Genomic DNA, 19,249 nt, shown 5'->3' with positions numbered 1-19,249 from the left:
TCACACCACTGTCACACACAGCCACTACTTAAAGATGTATTGTCTCCCTGAAAAATAATTTATAAAATTTTTGTTGTTGAGTATGCCATTCTAATGTCACATAATAGTTATTGACTTCGACTAAAAATTGAATCCAAAACAAATTTATTTACCTGAAAAAACTGGAATTTAAAGCAAAAAATGGTCAAATTGAAAATTTTTTCGGTTTTTTTTTTCTACGGAAGTAATTAACTTAATTAAAACTACAAAATAACCTATTCAAAGTCTGATTTAATTAATCTTCATTTTTCATGTTTTTGGGGGACAATACATCTTTAAAGTAGGCATCTTGTTTCGTAATAATCAATATGTTGATTGTAGAAATTACGATGATGAAGATTTAGAATTAGGAAATAAACTTTACACCTTATTACATTAAATAGTAAATCCATACCATTTTATACGATATTTACTCAAAATTAAATTATAAGGTTTGTCATCAAATCTTACAATCTGTAATCTAAATTACATTTGAGGTAAAAAATATTAAAATAAATGACACAAATAAGTCACTGTTAAAATCATTATTAATATTGATAAATCATAACATAAATATGACAAATAAATATGGCAAATTATTTACATTTGATTTACTATAGCATTATTTAAACTTGTAATTCAATTTAATACAAATATATTATATTATCCAGAAGGATCTAAGGACATGTTTCTTCTGCTGGGAATAAAAACTGAATTCCGGTAACTGATCCATTTTGTATCATTAGGAAGAGGGGGAAACACAAGTTATTTGAGAAGCCAAAAAGAAAAAAAAAATCAGCAAAGCTGTATGAATTTGGTGCTTTACCTATAAATGTTAATTATCGGTCAAGACCCATTTACACTAGGACGATAACGATCGACGATAAATAGACAAATGCATTTTTCATACATAAAACAAAAGAAATATAAAAACTGTTCATTCTAGAACTATAGAATAACCTTCTATGCTTCCTTTGATGAAAATGATATTTTCACACGTCCAATCAATGACGTCATGATTAGTAAGAGCAATAATATCGTGACAATACAACGATTTTATTGTTTTTATTTATCATGACGTCATTTGATTGGAATTTTAAAAATATTATTATTATCAAAGACAGCATAAATGATTATCCTATAGTTCTAGAACGAAAACCTTTCTAATTTATTTTGTTTTATGTAAAAAAAATGCATGTTTATATATTTATCGTCCATCGTTATTGTCCTAGTGTAAATGGGCCTTTATTCTGCTTGACTACCGCATTATTACTAGAGAGCTTACATCAACCTTGGTAGATAAACCCCTATTTAATGTACCTGTTAATAGGACCAACCATCTTAAGACCTCGCCTGCCTTTACTATAAGTAGAATCCTAAATTTAAACAGTAATTAAATTGATCACACGCTGCGAAGCTATTTATAATATGCATTTTTTATTTAAATTTTATAGAAGATTTAACTCAACTTTTAACTGTCTTTTAAAAATTGTATTTTTTTATAAAATTTTAAATATTTGATCAAACTTATTTTATATAGTATACATTTGTAATTCCATATATATATATATATATATATATATATATATAAATCCAAAGGCAAATTACTGAAAAAAATGACAATGCTGTGGGTATCAGTGGCTGGATCTCAATGGAGATACAAAAATAAAAAGCGAAAAGCTAAATCAAAACGATAAAGTAAACAGCCAGAAAAGTTAGCAGAGCTTTCAGGCAACACTAGCCCTTCATCAGTGCAAATATATATATATATATATATATATTTTTGTAAATCAACAATTTCAGCCTTCCTGACTGCATATTTTTACTATAAACCTGAATAAATAAACAGAATAAATAAATAAATGGCAAGCATTTTGGTGTCATTAATTTTAAGAATGCCATTTTAAACACCGTTTCTACTTCCAAGTAGCCACACTCAATTTAACCAGTTATTTGCAGGCGGTAAAAACAGGCCAAATAATTATGTTACTCTTTAACCTTCTATTGTTTCACAATGATGTAGTTTCATGAGTCAACCATGAATAATTTCTAACCTAATTTTATGATGTTAGAACTGGGTTTTTTTTTATCGTAAATTATAACAGATGGTAAAAATGTTGTATAAGCTGTAATGTTTTCACAGCCAAAAATTATTAATAATATTATCGGATTAAGAAATTTCATATAGGAAATAAACTAAAAGAAAAATATATTATAAATAATAACTCTACAACATTATTAATATTATAGGAAGATGCACAGTAATACAGTGATATTCAGAATTGTGTTATAGTTGTAATTATTATGGTGGGATAAAACGATGCAACCTCCCGTCGGATTTTTGTTGTTCTCCGTCTAATGTCAGCTATAACAGACCAATAATAGACCTAATCATTTAAAGTAAATTATTATTAAAGCAGTATTTGTTTATGAAGCAGATGAATGATGTCATCACCATTAGAAAAAAGGTCAAAACCATAAATAGGGATGAGAAATTGTAGATATATTCACACTTTTAACCTGCCGAGACCTGGGATACAAAATCCAGGGGCAACTGAGAACAACAAACCTGAGATGTTCCCAATGAAATCTCCATAGCAGATATACAAAAATGTTAAATAAAAGAAACGATTTCCTCAAATTTAATTATCATTAAATGTTTTTAATGTTTTTAAGTCTGCCAAAAAACAAAAAGGTACTTATTACTCTTGTGTCTTGGCTTCAATAGATTCATATATCTCATTTTCATGGTCTACAAAGTCTTTACTAATATTTCCAATTTCAGCATAAATATTACTGTCATCCGCCGGTACTGTAGAACTAAGACGTCTTTGATCATCCAAATCATTATCATCGTTTTGATTGTTATTAATTTGTTTATCATTAATATCTTCATAAATAGTAACATTTTCCTCTTCCTCATCATCTTTCTCGAGTACAAAGTATGAGGGCGCTTCCTCTGGACTGTTTTCTGACGGGGTACTGTCCAGCTCTTGAATAGTACATTCAACTTGGTCTACACACTCAGAATCATTGAACGAAGACTGTTCAAGTGTTGGATCACTTGGAGTTTCTACGTGATTAGAAATAATTTCTGGCAATTGTTCATAATGGTTGCTGATAATACTCGTTGTAGCAACAGGGTCTATTACTGAAGTATAATTTTGTTCTGTGTTATTTTGCGGTATATTAATTATGTTTAACTCTGCATAAATAGGGTCTGAATTTTCATCGTTTTTGGTTTCGGTATTGCGGCGACTGTCATAAGAGTGTTTGTGAATGTGCAAACCAATTAACACTAATATTAACAAACATAATATACCGCCAATGATTGCTAATATCATCAACAAAGATATTGATTTCTTAGAGGTAGACGTATTCTCACTTTTTGCAACTGTCCAATTAACAGTTGGTGAACCGCGGCTGTCATTAGGGTTTTTGGTTAAAGGAAACCGCGTGCTTGTGGATAGGCCTACGTTTTCAATAGTAACATTTTCTTCGTCAGTGTTAATTTCAGTTGTTGATGTCATAGTCTTATATGATATTGTCACACTATCATATCCCATGTCATTACTCATAGAACATGTAAAAGTTGTGTCATCTGAAATCCTGGATGGGTCATTTACAATTAAAACAGACTTGGAAGAATGAGTTTTGGTATTTCCCTTGTTTGTAAATCGAAGGATGTAATCTGGGTCAGAGGTCCAAAAAATAGTAGTCAAAGGGTTTGCATCAACAGTACATGAAAATTCATCCTGTGACAGCCTGGTTACCGTAACATTTGGCATGTAGACAACTGTTGTGAATTCAAATGTACAATTCATGCTATCAAAAACAGAACACAACATAATTTGACCACTATCATATCGTGATGGTTGGTATCGGTGTTCTGTAGTAGGGCCATTTCGTGTAGTACTAATTCTATTGCTTGGAACCTCTATACCATTAATACTAAACTGTGGTGCTGGGTTGTTGTTATCCACTATACATACTGCTGGGTCATCAGTTTCCTTCCAAGTTGACCTCGACGGGTGACAAGTTGGGGATCCATATGACTTGTAAATTGTAGATTCAATCATTAGGAAATAGAGAATGCTAGTTACCAGGCTAAAAGAGTAGAAAAAAAAAACTATAATTTTTTTAATGTGAAAGAAATTCAACAAAAAATTGTAAAATTGGGGTTCTCAACAGCCGAGGCAAAAACCAAATGCGCCTTTAGAGTGCACTTAATATGGTACGGCACGCAAAGAGTTATTGCTAAAAAATAAGTAAATAAAAAAGATGTAATATCCTGAAATCCCATGAGATTCTCCAAGGCTCAAACCCACCCATAACGCTATACTCTATCTGGGGCGCAAGATTTTTTTTTTATAAATTACTACAAGACCGTCACTAGAAAACTGTTGAGAACCCGCATAACAGAATGTTAAATATCTACTGAAAAACTTTTCAGAGATTTAAGAACAATTTTTGAATGTAATTTTTGTTGCTCAAACATTTGTTTCCAATTTCACTAAGTGGTTCTGGATTTGTCTACTGACATTGAGTATGAAGAAACCAAGGTAAACTGCCTGCTCTAGATATGACAGGCATGAAGGTTAGAAACTGTTTGAATAAAAACTACTGTCATTTTCTAACTCAGTAGTAGGCTACCTATTTCTGCTACAAAAAACCCCTTATTAATAACTGTGTGAATAGATAAAAAATGTCCTCCTATTTCATGACAGCAGAAAATTCAAATAAGCAGTTAAATTGCTTCTCAAAAGAATGGTTAAAATCACCCAATGTGTGTTGGAACATTAAATATTTAAGTTATCGCTGTGCAACTTAGCTATAACACAAAATCATGGTTATTTGATTGACTGCTGTTGACCTTGAGTTTTCTAACATTTACCATCCTGAGCGCATTGTATTTGAGTAATGCTAACATTTTTCGTCGATGACCATTTGTCTGAACGATTTTTATTGAATATGAATTTTTTAAGAGCACAAAAAAACAGAAATTATATATTTTTTTTTTATAATTGTTTTTAAATAATAAACAGTAAAGTGTTGTGTAGCAAAAACAGAAATTACAAATAAAACTGTTGACAAATCATTGCTGATCACTTCAATTTAAAAAAATGTGAATTGCTATTCGCATTCAAACATGTGTTTGAGTGTTAGATTTGCAAAAGTGTTTTTTTTTTTTTTTTTTATTTATTCAATTTCTGCCATATACATAAACAAAGAGGACAAAACAATTAAAAGGAGGCACGGAAAGACCAAACAGGTGCTAAACTTGGTTGTGAACATGCAAACTTATTTGTGTTGAAACTGTTTGAACAACAAAAATCAGTTTCAAACTCTGCTTACATGTTTAAATTGAAATGGTTTTTAAAGATAGATATTTCATTAAAATTCAATATTATTCTTATTCCCCCTTTGAACAAGGATTTCTAGTATAGTATAACCTTAGAGTATAACATACGTCTATCAACATACCCTGGTATCTGCCTCATACTGTATATGGAAATTTCAAGCCTTAAAATATTGTTTGTTTTGTTTGTTTTATCTTTATACTGGGTGACCTCTTCAGTCAAAGACTGATCTCCCAGAGGGCCCAGTTGGTGATCAGTGGCTGTGATGTACTAATACACCGGGGTAACCCCCTACTCGTCTCGAAAGATGTACTACAGTAGGTTTTTTAAAGTGCACACGAGACTACAGTTTATAGTTTTTATCCGAGTAGACTTGTTCTACCACCAGAACCATGGAGTGAGTGAGCCTCGAACCCCTGCCGATGTTATGGCTACGTGATTACGGTTCCACTGTATATACATAATATTAATAGGTACCAGTTACATTTTTAATGCATAACATCAGTATACAACTCATATCCACAATAATGGTAATCACAAAAATTTAGTAGACATTTAGCCTACATGAAATTATATTCTCTGCAATATGTCTATATTCCCCTGGGAACCAGAAAGAGAACAATAAATAACTATTGGAAAGAAACAAAAATTAACTTTTAGTTTGATATAAATTGAAGAAAAAATGTGAACACTTACTTATTCATAGTTTAATGATAGTCCTGTGATGTCTCCTGATGCCAATTATAGTGCTTTTGTACAATAGCGTTCTGTTCAATTCATTCCAAGGCTATAGCCATGGATTTGACTATCTTCCTGTTTTATTGTGCCTGCGATACAGGAAGCAATTGGATAAAGTAAAGGTAAAACGAAGTGAATCCTTTTATAACCGTTCAAATATGAAACTAAATGTTAATATGGATTTGTGTTGATCCAATTGCTTAACTATTTGTTATCATTAGTATTTAGGTCGCCTTCCAATTAGGAGCCCCACATTTAAAAACTTCCTTCAAATAAAGACTTTTCATGATCAAATATCACCCATGGCCAACATTTTTCCTACAGGGTCATAAATAACCATCCAATTTTGGCAGTCAAAAACTAGTTTTGATAGACTTATCCAGAAGTTAAATCAAGAAAGAATGAGATTAATTCTGTGAAAGCAAATGACATTATTAAAACTCTTTCTACTAGTACTACTGTACAATAACATCATAACATTTTATGATATAAATTTAAAATATAATTTGTTAAATGTACATTACTACATATGAATATTTAAGTGCATATTCACTCATTTGTGAATATAGTTAGACCCATAAAACATATTTAAAAATATGTTTTATGGACACTGTAAAATGTTATCGGTTTGTACTATTATTAAAGCTGGTATACGAATATAACACAAAGTCGCAAAAACGTGATTATTTTCGATTGGATTATTTTGTTTACTGTTATATCTTTGTATTAATACGTTTATTTTGACACAGGAAATAATAATATACAGATATAAGCTAATAAGGTTTTTGGCCTATCCTGGAAATTTTTTTATAAACATGTTTATTTGCAGTGTCAGTAATTATTGTTATCGACCACTTTTTATGTATTTTAACGATTTTCCTCATAGATTCTAATTAAATCATATTATTTCTTTCATTAAGGCAGTAGTTGCCTGCCAGTTATACCCCTTCTCTTCCAAGTGCTTTACACTAACACTTTACAAAAAATAAACCACTTACTAGTTGCCTGCCAGTTATACCCCTTCTCTTCCAAGTGCTTTACACTAACACTTTACAAAAAATAAACCACTTACTAGTTGCCTGCCAGTTATACCCCTTCTCTTCCAAGTGCTTTACACTAACACTTTACAAAAAATAAACCACTTACTAAACTTCTTTAAAATGTTCAAACAGATCAATTTGAATGTTTAAACTTCAATTTTATTTTCATAAGATACATCATTATGTAATAACATGAGAGTTTTTTAAAAGGTAGAAAGCACTTATTTGGAGTCATAATGCATGTATATGAGAGGACGATAACCATCAACGATAAATACATAATTATTTCACTTGCATAAAGCAAAAGAGAGAAAAACAATTTTATTCTAGAACTGTAGATTTTTTATAAAAATGTGTAATATTTTTTAAAATTCAATCAAATGATTTCATGATCAATAAAATGTTGTGTCATCACATTATTATTGCTCTTACTATGTTATCTGATTGGACAACATAAATAGGAAAACTTTTTTATTTTGTTTGTCTTTTGTATTATCTACTTATTGGAGGTTGATTGTTATCGTTCTACAGAAGTACAAACGGGCACTCCTTTTATTTTATGAATGTATATTCATTGGATCTTTCCAACAAATACACCTAAGGAGGATTTTATTCAAATATTTTAAATTGTTATGATTTGTTAATACATTTGCAATAATTTTATTTCATATATTAATTAAAAGAAATGAACATATGGGAAAATAATTAATACGATGCACTACAAAAAGTGTAATTTACTTGAAACCACACAAAAGACATTAAAAGCCTACATAAATAAAACATCCGCCACATAAATATGAGGTTAGTGTTTTTCAATATCTGTTTAATTCAGATCAATTTTAAGTAGTAGTTTTTTTAGAACATCATGATTTACTGTTTACCAATGTTTTGAAAAGTTTTAGTCACTTTTGCAAATATCATTTAACATGGCGATATTTTAGAAATAGTAAAAGTGTTTAAAATCAGTCTTTTATGCTATCATGAAAAGAATAAAGTTTTTTCACACAATACAACCTTGTTGCAAAAATAACACATTAAATCCCATGTGAATGAACCTATGATTTCTTTGGAAGCAGAAAGAGGAACATTTTTAAATAGGCCCAACCTGTTAAATAGTGTTCTAAAATAACAGTTCCTAAAGCGTATCCATGGGTGTTGTAACGCCATTTAACCAGTGATCGCTGTGCAACTTTATTCTTTTAAAATAAAGATTACTTGATTGACATTGATTATTGAACTTACTTTATGTAACGTAAAATGCCCTATAGTATATATCTGTATCTAGGTGGGGCCTAGACCGTTCCAGGTGACGCCTCCCCACCCTTGGATTTGCATGACTTTTTGGGAGCAATTCCTGGGAGCAATAATATTTTTAAAATCTATTTTCAAATTGCTATCTGGCATCATGTAACAGAAACATGCCCCAGAATTGCACTATTAGAAGCCATGCAAAAGACATTAACCAAATAAATCATCCAGGACACCATGTAACAACTTAAACTTGGTGATGAGTTAATTGTTTTGATAGATTTTACCCTTGGGGCTTCTTGCAATCAGTTTACCAAATGTTAAATACAAAGAAACATGGTGTTACGCATGCTACAATGCTGCAATAACAATAATATAAAGCTTCCTTACCATGTATTGTTAATCATAGAATTGAATATCTCTGAACTGCCTGTATCCTGTGTGTGTATTTTTTAATATCTCCTATACTAGTTGTTGTATTGTCTGTAATTGATCCCCAATCTGTTTATCTCCATGTATCATCACTTGCCAACGATTCCTGTATAAGCACGACCTCTTCAGGTTTTATGCTTAAACTTGATCCTTTAATGCAATCTTAATACATAGATAAATTACTCAAATTCCATTCCAATGAATGGAGCAGTTTATGGATTAGAGATTTATGAACCAATTACTTGTTAGGTTTTGTTTAACTTCCTCCTTTATATATATATATATATATTGTGTAATTTAAATAGGGTTAAAGTAATTGGATATTATATTTTGTATTTTTAGGTGTCAGTTCAATGGTATTGTAGTTACTGTAGTTGAATTGTTTTGACATGTTGACCTACGTCGACTTTTTATTGTAATTGTTATTTTCTATATCATGTTTTTTTTTTTTTTTATATTTCTCTTGGATGCACCTTCCATTTGGTCGAGTGCCACTGTTGTAAAAGTGTAATCTCCAAATAAATTATTATTATTATTATTATTAATTGCTTTTGACACATTGATTAAGATTTATTAGTTTAAAGTGTTAATTTTTGTGATATATACTTGTATAAACATTGTAAACAATAAGCTTCATTGTTAATTCCTACAGTATATACAGTACCTATACTAGCTCAATTAAACCTGTTTTATTTTGATTTTATTACCCTTCCCATCACCTAAACTCTGAGGTTTATACAGTCACACCAGGCACAGACTGTACAAAATGCTGGTGTAACCATGGAGGTTCCTCTATGGTGTAACCAACAGTGAGATTACTGCATTCCTAATGTATTTCTCCATCACTGAACATTGTGTCATTTGTTATTAAGTGCCAAACGCACTATTTAAGACCCATATACTAGATAACGAACGACAACTAGATAATTATGCTAATCTTACATAAAATAAAATAAATTTGAAGTTTACATCCTAGAATTATAGGATCCTTTTTGTGCTGCCTCTGATATTGATCAATATTTTGACCATGAAGTCATTTTAAATGGTTATCCATAGTTCTAAAATGAAAACGTTTCTAATTTTTTTTGTTTCATGTAAGAAAATGTATGCTTACTATTATCGTTAATCGTTATCGTCCTAATGTGTAGCAACCTTTACATTTCCCTCATCAGTAACATTTCAGACAGGAAACAGTAAATATGATCAAATGCTATTTTTTTTGTCTATATTACAAAATTATTGTAGTTGGTAATAATAATTATATATTAGTATTAAAGGTTGTATACTTACTTAAATATGAGAAAAATACATGCTATAGTGGTCAGTCAGTTGATGCAGTGACTCACATGAATTGTTCCAATAGATTCAGCTGTGTATAATTAAAATTAGAATCAGTGAATACTAGATTCAAACTTGGTCTGAAAATCTCACAGAATGACGTTGCTGAACAGCATTACTTAGCTCAGTCACTTGTTACTAATGGGTTTCTTTACCCATATTCTCTTAACAACCAACATAAATACCTGACATGGCAATACTACAGTGAATTCTTATTTCCTTAATAGCTTAATTTAAATAGAGAAAAATGGAGAAAATGTGTAAAAATAAAAAAAAAAAGGTATTCCTACCAACACATTTTTTTCTTGGATTCAGATGGGATAATTGTCCAAATTGTTTAATTGTAAAAAGTCCAATTAAATGGCAATCTCATATATTAACATTTTTATCCTTGTACACATGGCATTTTTTCCTGTATAATGCATCCAGTAATTGTACTGTAGATTATTTTTGTCATCTTAACAATAGTGGTGAAAAGTTAGATGTTGTATTAAAAGGTAGAATTTGTTTGTAATATATTATAAAGATGCACTATGTGAATTATAAAATGATTTTAGAAAAAAATATACCCCATCAGTTTTATTGAATTGAATTGAAATATATATTTTATTGCTATTGTACAAACAATATAATATACATACATTCATTCTTTTATGAGCTTGTTAGTAATAACAAAGAGATATGCATAACTTACATCAGGCAATAAAAGAACAACAATAAGAGACATTTTCAATAAACATAATACAAAATGAATGCACCAATGAATAAATAAATAAATAAAATAAAATAAATTGAAATTTGTATTTATTGATTCTATTGTTCTACATTTTGTTTGTAGAGAGTTTTTAAATGTTGACTTAAATACTGATCAAATACATTACAAAGTTTTTAATGCACATATTATTTATTTTTCTTTTTTTCTATATTTAGAAAGTACTAATGAAAGAAGATAAGTACATGGAAATTAACTACATAGCAGTATCACCACCTTACAGTAGTGAAGATGTGACAATCACACTTAGTGGTGCCACCTTACTTCTTGTGACATCTTTTGGTCTTGAAGTGAGATGGGATGGTGACATGGTTGTGGAGATAAGACTGCCTGCTTACATTTTAAGTGAAGGATTATGTCGTAGTCCCGATAAACCATCTTTCAATTCTACAGAAACTCCTGACAATTTCACCACTACAGACTATCCTGACAATTACACCACTACAGACTATCCTCCTGACTACAGAGTAAGTCTAAATACCATATTTGTAGCACCCAGATCATGTGATAATAAAGTATACATAAAAATAATATATTCATAAAGTTGGGTTAAAACTATGAAGCAATGCAAGGACATAAGTGCCAAGCAAGCCACTTGATCAATGACAAAGCAACAAGTCAGATAATACATTGCTTGTTAAGTTGGTAAAATTACTTGCTGTGCGGTTAAGCTCTGTCTACACTATCAAACTAGTTTGACAAAAAATGTGTGATTTGCACAAATATGGTAGTGATATGATGTCATGTCCATGGGAACATCACATTTGTTGTCATATTATGTTTGATAGTGTTGAACTTTACATCCTTACCTCAAAGCAATGCAAAAATGTTTATTTTGTGTAACCTAACAGGTATCGTTTTGTATCCTTTAAAATTAACTGATATATTAATCGTAAACGCATGCCATATTTCATTGACATTCAAAGTATATTTTGTATTGTGTGTGGGTAGTCTTCTAAACCAGCCAATCGAAACTTACTAATATGACAAACACGTACAATAAATAAGCAATAAACTATATTTATATTAATAGTGTCTGTATTTTACAGACTAAGTGGCGTTGTAAAAGAACATTGCCTTACTAGCACTGAAAATAAAGATATATTACTCTTTGTTGTGAATTATTATTATTAGTTGTAAGTTTGTTTAATAAACTATATAATTAACCATCCAACTGCTACCAAAATTTTGTATTGAAAATGTATAGCATTACTTTATTTAAAGATGTATTGTCCCTTTGACTAATTCCAAAAAAATAAAAAATAAAAGATTTCGAAAAAAGGTGGGTCTTTTGAAGTATCATAATAGTTATTAACTATCACCAAAAATTTTTCGAAAAAAAACAATTTTTTAACTGAAATACAGACGTTTTTTTGTTAAAAAAATAACTTTGACTTCCAGTCAAAGTTTTCAATCAAAACATATCCCATAATGCAACGCACTTGTTTGGCTACTCTGTATGCATAATCATAAAACTTCCTCATGATCTGTGTGAAAATACCTTCTTAACCGTGACGAGTTGTAAACAATCCTAATTTAGCATATGCATAATGCGTACTCATGGTTTGAAATCTTTGTTTACTTTCGCTCGTGACGATTTTCCAGATGAAATGTAATCAAACTAATTTACCTGTTAATTACGTAAACTTGTTGTTTTGGCTTAAATTTTCGACTTAAAGTGAATAACTTTAATATTACTTTGATATGGCCACTTTAAATTTAGAATATTTTGACCTTCATTTTTTTGTGTTTCAAGGGACAATACATCTTTAAATACATCACTGTAATAGGTATATACTTGCAGAATGCCTATTCGTTTTCAGGAAAATGATATATTGGTTACGTCACAAGCTTATATTAAAAATCTGACTTACTGTATCTTTCATGCTGTATTCTTTTGACATGGATCAAAATATCAAGTAGTGAGCCCTCTCTCTCCGAATATAGCTTTCTGATATATGTTTACCAAGTACTTCAATCTAACCCTCTAAAAAATCTCTTTCTATAGTGTTCCCGGTAGATAAAAGAGAGGTTTCGCAATCTTACGAATACGATAACGAAAACGGATACGTCACGCATACGTATCCGTTTTCGTTATCGTATTCGTAAGGTTGCGAAACCTCCCTATTGATTGCTGTCAGAAAATACTGCGTGATGTTTAATGTCGCTTGACGTGATACTGCTTGTGTATCCAATAATAAAATATACTTAAAACCTGTTTTTAATTAAGAGATGTATATTTCTGTTATGTAATTTATACAGTAAGTCTAATTTTATTAAACTATGTAATATATACTACCCTATGTGTATTTCTTTTTTTATATATTGACATGGCAGCTTTGATGATGGAAATGTTACGACATATTTTACTGTTTAGTTTTAAAATATCGATAACCTTTTTTCTTTCAAGGATTACATTAATGAGTATTATAGAACCGAGTGGCTGGTTGAATCAGATTGTGAACTTCGATTTCCGAATTTCGACCCTTGTCAAAATGAATCTGCTACAGAAATGTATCAAGAACAGTGCAATGTATTGTTTGACTTTTATGGTAATCTTATTTTGAAATTTTTTTTATGCCCCAACCCTATTGAGTTTGGTTTATAAACCAACAGCCATAATTTAATTAATAATGACATAAGGCAGGTGACATGTCAGAATTCTCTACTGCAGTTACTTCTTTACTCTTTAAACCTGCTAAGTTTATTTATTTAGCAAGCTGCTTTTATTGAGTAATCATACACAATTAATTACTTAATCTTTAATTAATTAATGACAGGATTGTAATATCTGTGTATTTTAAATGCAAGAATGTTGATCGTTGTGTCCGAACACTTTGACCTTTTACACCATGGATTTACTGTACGCTTTACATTATAGCATAAACCTTATATTGTTACTTTTAATGCTATAGAATAAGGTAGCAAGTTTACTAAACAACAACCTTTTAATTTTTTTTTGCATTATAGGACCTTTTTCAGAATGTATTTTTGTTATCGATCCAACACCTTATTATATTGGCTGCGTCTCTCTACCATGTTCAAAGTCAATTCAAGAAGAAATATGTAATTCAATAGCACTATATGTGTATCATTGCCAAGCAACAGGTGTCAACATTGATGAATGGAGATCTGAAGACTTTTGCTGTATGTATAATTCATTGTTTAATTGCTTTCATTTATTGAATTATTTTCGTTTTATTTATTTATTTGACCAGTATAAAATCAATACATTAACATACAATATTTGAACAGGAGATGAAATAATGCTGAGTAGGGGCAGCTTAAGCAAAATGGTGTACATCACTGTACTGAAGTGGAGTTGTGGCTTGGTGGTTATGATGCTTGGCTACCACTCCAAGGGTCCTGGGTTCAAGTCCCATCACATGTCAGGATTTTTTCTAAGGACAAAATTACAACTCCACTCCCAAAGACTTGTAATAAGACTTTGTCTTGTAAACCTCTGAGGGTCCCTAATGGTCATCATTAGCTGGATGGATCACCCTCATTAAATATGTAATAAAAAAAAAAGTCATGGTCAGCTACTCCTCATATCATATAGATGCTCATATACAATTAAAACATATACAAAATAATAACAAGTAAATAATAATGTAAATTAAATAAATAAAAACAATTTCATAATGAAGATTATTAGTGTAGTATTTGATTATCATGTTCAATTCAACTACTGTTCATTAATTTATTTAATAATTATAGTTTCTAAGCTTACAGTCGGTACCTATTTCACACAAACATACATACATTATCATTTTCAATCATTGGTATATTATTAATTATTATTTTGTCTTCTTGTGTTTCTACATTCTACATTCTACAAGTACAATACTTTTAAAGAATTTTAGAAAGCTTCTTTACTCTGCCTGTAGATCATATGAACAATAGTGCAAAAAAAAGTTTTATTTTTGTTTAATGACAATAAATATGAAATGAATATTAAAAATAAAATTCAAAATACTAAATTGTATTTAAGTAATCAGCTGCACCTTTTTTTTCATTTTTGATGTATATCATCTTTATAGTATTGCTGACTTGGAATCTATTCTTGTTTAACATTACTTGCAAACAAGACAATAATACTAAATTCACTAAATTAACTGAAAGTTGAAAGCAAAATAAAAGTTCTTCTCTACCAGACAGATTTTAAGTGTAACAATACATAGGCTACTATGTAATTTAGGAACTTTAACATATTATAAATAAGAAAAATGTTATAGGTCAAAACAAATTGCTCAGCATATTACACCACTGTCTCATCTATGAAAATGTGCACTTTCATTTCTTTGTTTCAATGCAACAAGATAATTAAACATTACATAATAAAATAATTATTTTGTTATAAATTACTGACTGAAAATACATACAATTATAAACAACCTGGCACATCCATTGTTATAACTTTAATAGGTCTGGTATTCAGTCAGTTTATGTATTGTAGTCCTATTTATGTATCTTTTTAATTGTAATTGCTGTCCACCAACATTTCTTGGTATTTTGATGAAGATAAATAAAGTTTCTTGTGTATTTGTTTTGATTAATTTTAGATTGGGATTGTGGTGAAAATGCTGAATACACTTTATGTGGATCAGCGCACCCAGAAACATGTGGATATCTGGATACTGATTGTAACCGACCATGTCTTGAGACATGTGAATGTGATGAAGGTTATGTATTAAGTGGGTTAAGTTGTGTTCCTGAGGAGGAATGTGGTTGCCGATATGGCGATTATTATGTAGAGGTACACTATATCTATTTGTATTCTTTACTTTAACATTAATAACACTGGCTATGCAAGTTGAACATGTTGTAGTGAAATAATGGTAACTAGTTGTTTCATATTCAAATCGTTTATGTGCATGGTACAGGTGCATGGTGCGTGGAGATGTGAGGGCGTAGGCCTACAGTTTATTATTGCTATTATATGTATAATTAAGAATTTTGTTGTTGAGACACTTTCTCTATATGCACTCTTATTATTTATGTTTTTTCTTAGCTGTATGATGCATTTATTAGCAACAGTAATTGTAGTGAGGCGTGTTATTGTAATGAGACAAGTAGCGAGGTTTCATGTATAGGAATCGCCTGTGCTTTAACCTATACCTGCCAAATACAGGATGGTGTACTTGGCTGTTACTGTCCTGAGGGAACTGTCGATTTTGAGAAAGAGTGTATAAGTAAGTTAATACAGGCAAGATATAAATAATAAGCCTTTCAAAAAGAATACTACAATTTTATGTGCAACAAACTTTCATTGCACAAATTTCTTTAAAAAAAAATAATTAAAAAAACTGAGCATGCAATAAGACCAGTAAATAGAGCTAAAGACATATTAGTTGAATTGCAGACTGTGTACTATAATACATATTACTAAAAAAAAATCAATCATCTTTTTTATTTTCCTAAAAAGATATATTGACAGTTTATATTGATCGATTTCAAATGTTTTTCTTTTATTTAGATGACCCATGTTTTTATAACCCATGTGAAAACAGAGGATTATGTACATCTGAAGGATCTAACTACACATGTTCATGTTACCAAGCATTGACAGGAAGTCACTGTGAAATAGGTAAGATTAAATCATTTTTACTTACACCCAGGTTAAGCTCCCTCTCTCAGCACTAAGTTCCAACTTGGAAAATTTAAACATCAGGAGACTATAGACATGACTAAAATAGAAAGCGCTATCATTTTTTACAAGGCATTAAAACAAATAGTAAATAGTAATTACTGGGTATTCAGGCATGTAAAATGCAGAAAATATGTTCAAACTAGACCCTAATAGTAGAGCCTTACAAAAATAATGTTAAGCTCTGTCTACACTATCAAACTTTATGTGTCAAAAAAATGTGATGTGCCCATATATGGACATGATGATGTCATATCACTACCATATTTAAGCATAGCACTACCATATATAGGCACATCAAACTTTTTTGACACATAAAGTTTGATACTGTAGGCTGTACCTAGACTTGCCCCAAGTCTGTATTATCTTTTTATTTTTATCTATTTGTTTTTATTTCGACCGCAATTTTTGTCTGAAAATACAGACTTGTGAAACACGTATAGAAATCGATTTGCAGACCGCAAACATCCGATAAGAATGACGTAGGTTTTCATACCGTATTTGGCTATATGGGGCGGGCGGTATGTAAATATGGATTTCGAATCAACCAATGATCATTTTGTTTCAAAATGAAAAAGATCGAGTACGTGCAGTACGATCGAGACTGTTGAAATATAAAATCGTAATGCCAAGTTGTTTTGTTTATTAATTGTTTAATCCTTGGCCTAGGCCTCTTTCGTAGGTCCTACTCAATTCGCACGTATGACCTGCCAAATAAAACGCCAATAAAGTAGGCCTACCACCACCAGCACACAACAGGTCTACACACCACCACACAGCAGGACAGGGTCTGGGTGGGAATTAAATCAAAATTATCTCCGCGTAATAAATGATCCATTCAATGTTTGATTTGCGGATTTGCTAGCCTATCATATCAAGACGAGTTTTCATGTTCTTGGGAAAAATCCCATCAAATGTTTACCAGACTACTAGAGATATAAAATATTTTCCAGCCTTCAGAAACTTCATAAATGTACCCAAGTATACATTGTCTAAACATAACATAGCGCATGCGCATCATCTTAGTTGTTGAGTCTTTGAAATTCTGAAATATGAATATTAAAATGGAGTACGAGTGAGTAGCCAATCGCATGCAGCTGAAACTAGTCAACTGGATAATCGTATGCACCAAGAATTCTTGGTGTCAAACCACGTGACTTGTACGTGTTTCCCCAGACTGAGTATCCAAAATCAAGTAGTATACGTATGAAACGCCATATGTGCCAAAATATTTATCTTTTTACTAATATTAAGACAAAACTCGGTCTGGAACCTAGACTATAATAATGTATACATAGTCAGAATGTTTCTTTTACATATCACCATTACAGTAGTGCAAGATAAATGATTGAAATACTGTTTGAGTATACTGTGCTTATCAAGAGTTAGGAATTCAATGCACTTAATAAACAATTCTCAACTTTTTGATAGGTCCTAGACATTTAGTTATCATTTATGAATTTTATTCATACAATATTGAAAAGTGTTTTATGTGATTCGATATTGTCTTCTTAATATTTCAGAGCTAGCAACCTGTTTCATTTTTAATGCACATTACATAACATTTGATGGGGCTTACTATGATTTTATGGGAGGCTGTGAATATGTGCTATTTGCCACTGAAAACATAGTCATCGTTCAAAGAAATGAAAAAAGTGGGTACAACCCAAGTGTTTCTTCATTGGAGTCACTCGCAATTAACTTTGAAGACTTGGTAATTTGATGTTTTTTTAATTTTTAAATTTTGTTTGTAACAAATTAAAACTATAGTGATTGAAGTTTGCTATGAATTTTTTTACACAGAAATTGTGACTAGAGTTAGAGAGTTATTGGCAGTCTAGAGTCGAGTTGCTGAAAGTTTAAGGCAATGGCACTGCAAACCATAGCCACAAAATCAGAACAGACCCTCCTTCACCATTGTTCTGATGGTAGACCAAGGTTTAAGTTTTAGTTTAATTTGTATTTGTGTTCCTGATTTTTATACCTTTAAAACATGTTTGTATTTTGAGGTAATTGAATTACATAAAGGAAGGCAAGTGTTGGTAAATCAATATGAAGTAACCCCACCAGTTTGGGAAGAATCATATTCTATAAATGACAATGGAGATTATGTTGTAAGTATTTTAATAATTATGATCTCAGAAATCCTTTTTTTAAACATTGCCACGCAAGTTTGTTTGAATGTCAACCTCTATGTGCGTTTTTTTATAACTGTTCTGCTCCTCCAAAGTTAAATACTGCCTTTTCCAGCCAATCCTTTATCAATGTATTGCGATGGATAAGTTGAATAAAAGTACAGGAGAATGGAGAGAATATTTCATTCGAAGAAAGTTTGACTGCTCTATTTTTAACTCCTACAGTCAATCTTTCAACTCACCATAAAACTCATAAAATTATTTCTATACTATCGGATATGTTTTTGAAATAATGTACTTTAATGTACATCCTTGAAATTGTATTTGTTGGTCTCAAGCTCTACACTATCAAACTTATGTGACAACAAAATGTGAGGTGCCCATATATGGACATGATGATGTCATAGCTCTACAATGTTTGGACATATCACTACCATATTTGGGTACATCATACTTTTTGAGAACTTCACAATGACTTTGGTACTTGAGTTAAGAAAGTCCATGTGTGGACAGCATTT

At 30.7% G+C, this 19,249-nt stretch overlaps 2 protein-coding genes across 2 annotated transcripts in view; one reads left to right on the top strand and one right to left on the bottom strand.

Annotated features, from left to right (window-relative positions):
- LOC140049597 (IgGFc-binding protein-like) overlaps positions 1-19,249 on the top strand; it is a 124,255-nt gene that overhangs the window by 39,511 nt on the left and 65,495 nt on the right. Inside the window, exons 32-39 of the mRNA XM_072094526.1 lie at positions 11,105-11,413; positions 13,357-13,498; positions 13,917-14,093; positions 15,512-15,705; positions 15,961-16,141; positions 16,426-16,536; positions 18,120-18,310; positions 18,606-18,710. Coding sequence (XP_071950627.1) covers positions 11,105-11,413; positions 13,357-13,498; positions 13,917-14,093; positions 15,512-15,705; positions 15,961-16,141; positions 16,426-16,536; positions 18,120-18,310; positions 18,606-18,710 — 1,410 coding nt within the window. The remainder of the gene's footprint in view (positions 1-11,104; positions 11,414-13,356; positions 13,499-13,916; positions 14,094-15,511; positions 15,706-15,960; positions 16,142-16,425; positions 16,537-18,119; positions 18,311-18,605; positions 18,711-19,249) is intronic.
- LOC140049599 (uncharacterized) lies at positions 1,603-8,879 on the bottom strand. The gene is made up of 3 exons (XM_072094527.1): positions 8,795-8,879; positions 6,075-6,205; positions 1,603-4,125 (listed from the first exon to the last, which is right to left on the bottom strand). Exons 2-3 carry the CDS (start codon positions 6,080-6,082, stop codon positions 2,721-2,723), a joined length of 1,413 nt encoding a protein of 470 aa, XP_071950628.1. The 5' UTR covers positions 6,083-6,205; positions 8,795-8,879; the 3' UTR covers positions 1,603-2,720.

Source organism: Antedon mediterranea, chromosome 5 (genome assembly GCF_964355755.1).
Source record: "Antedon mediterranea chromosome 5, ecAntMedi1.1, whole genome shotgun sequence".
NCBI classification, from domain to species: Eukaryota; Metazoa; Echinodermata; class Crinoidea; order Comatulida; family Antedonidae; genus Antedon; species Antedon mediterranea.
Note: the sequence above shows the minus strand (reverse complement) of the source record. Positions and strands in the feature narration are given on the sequence as shown.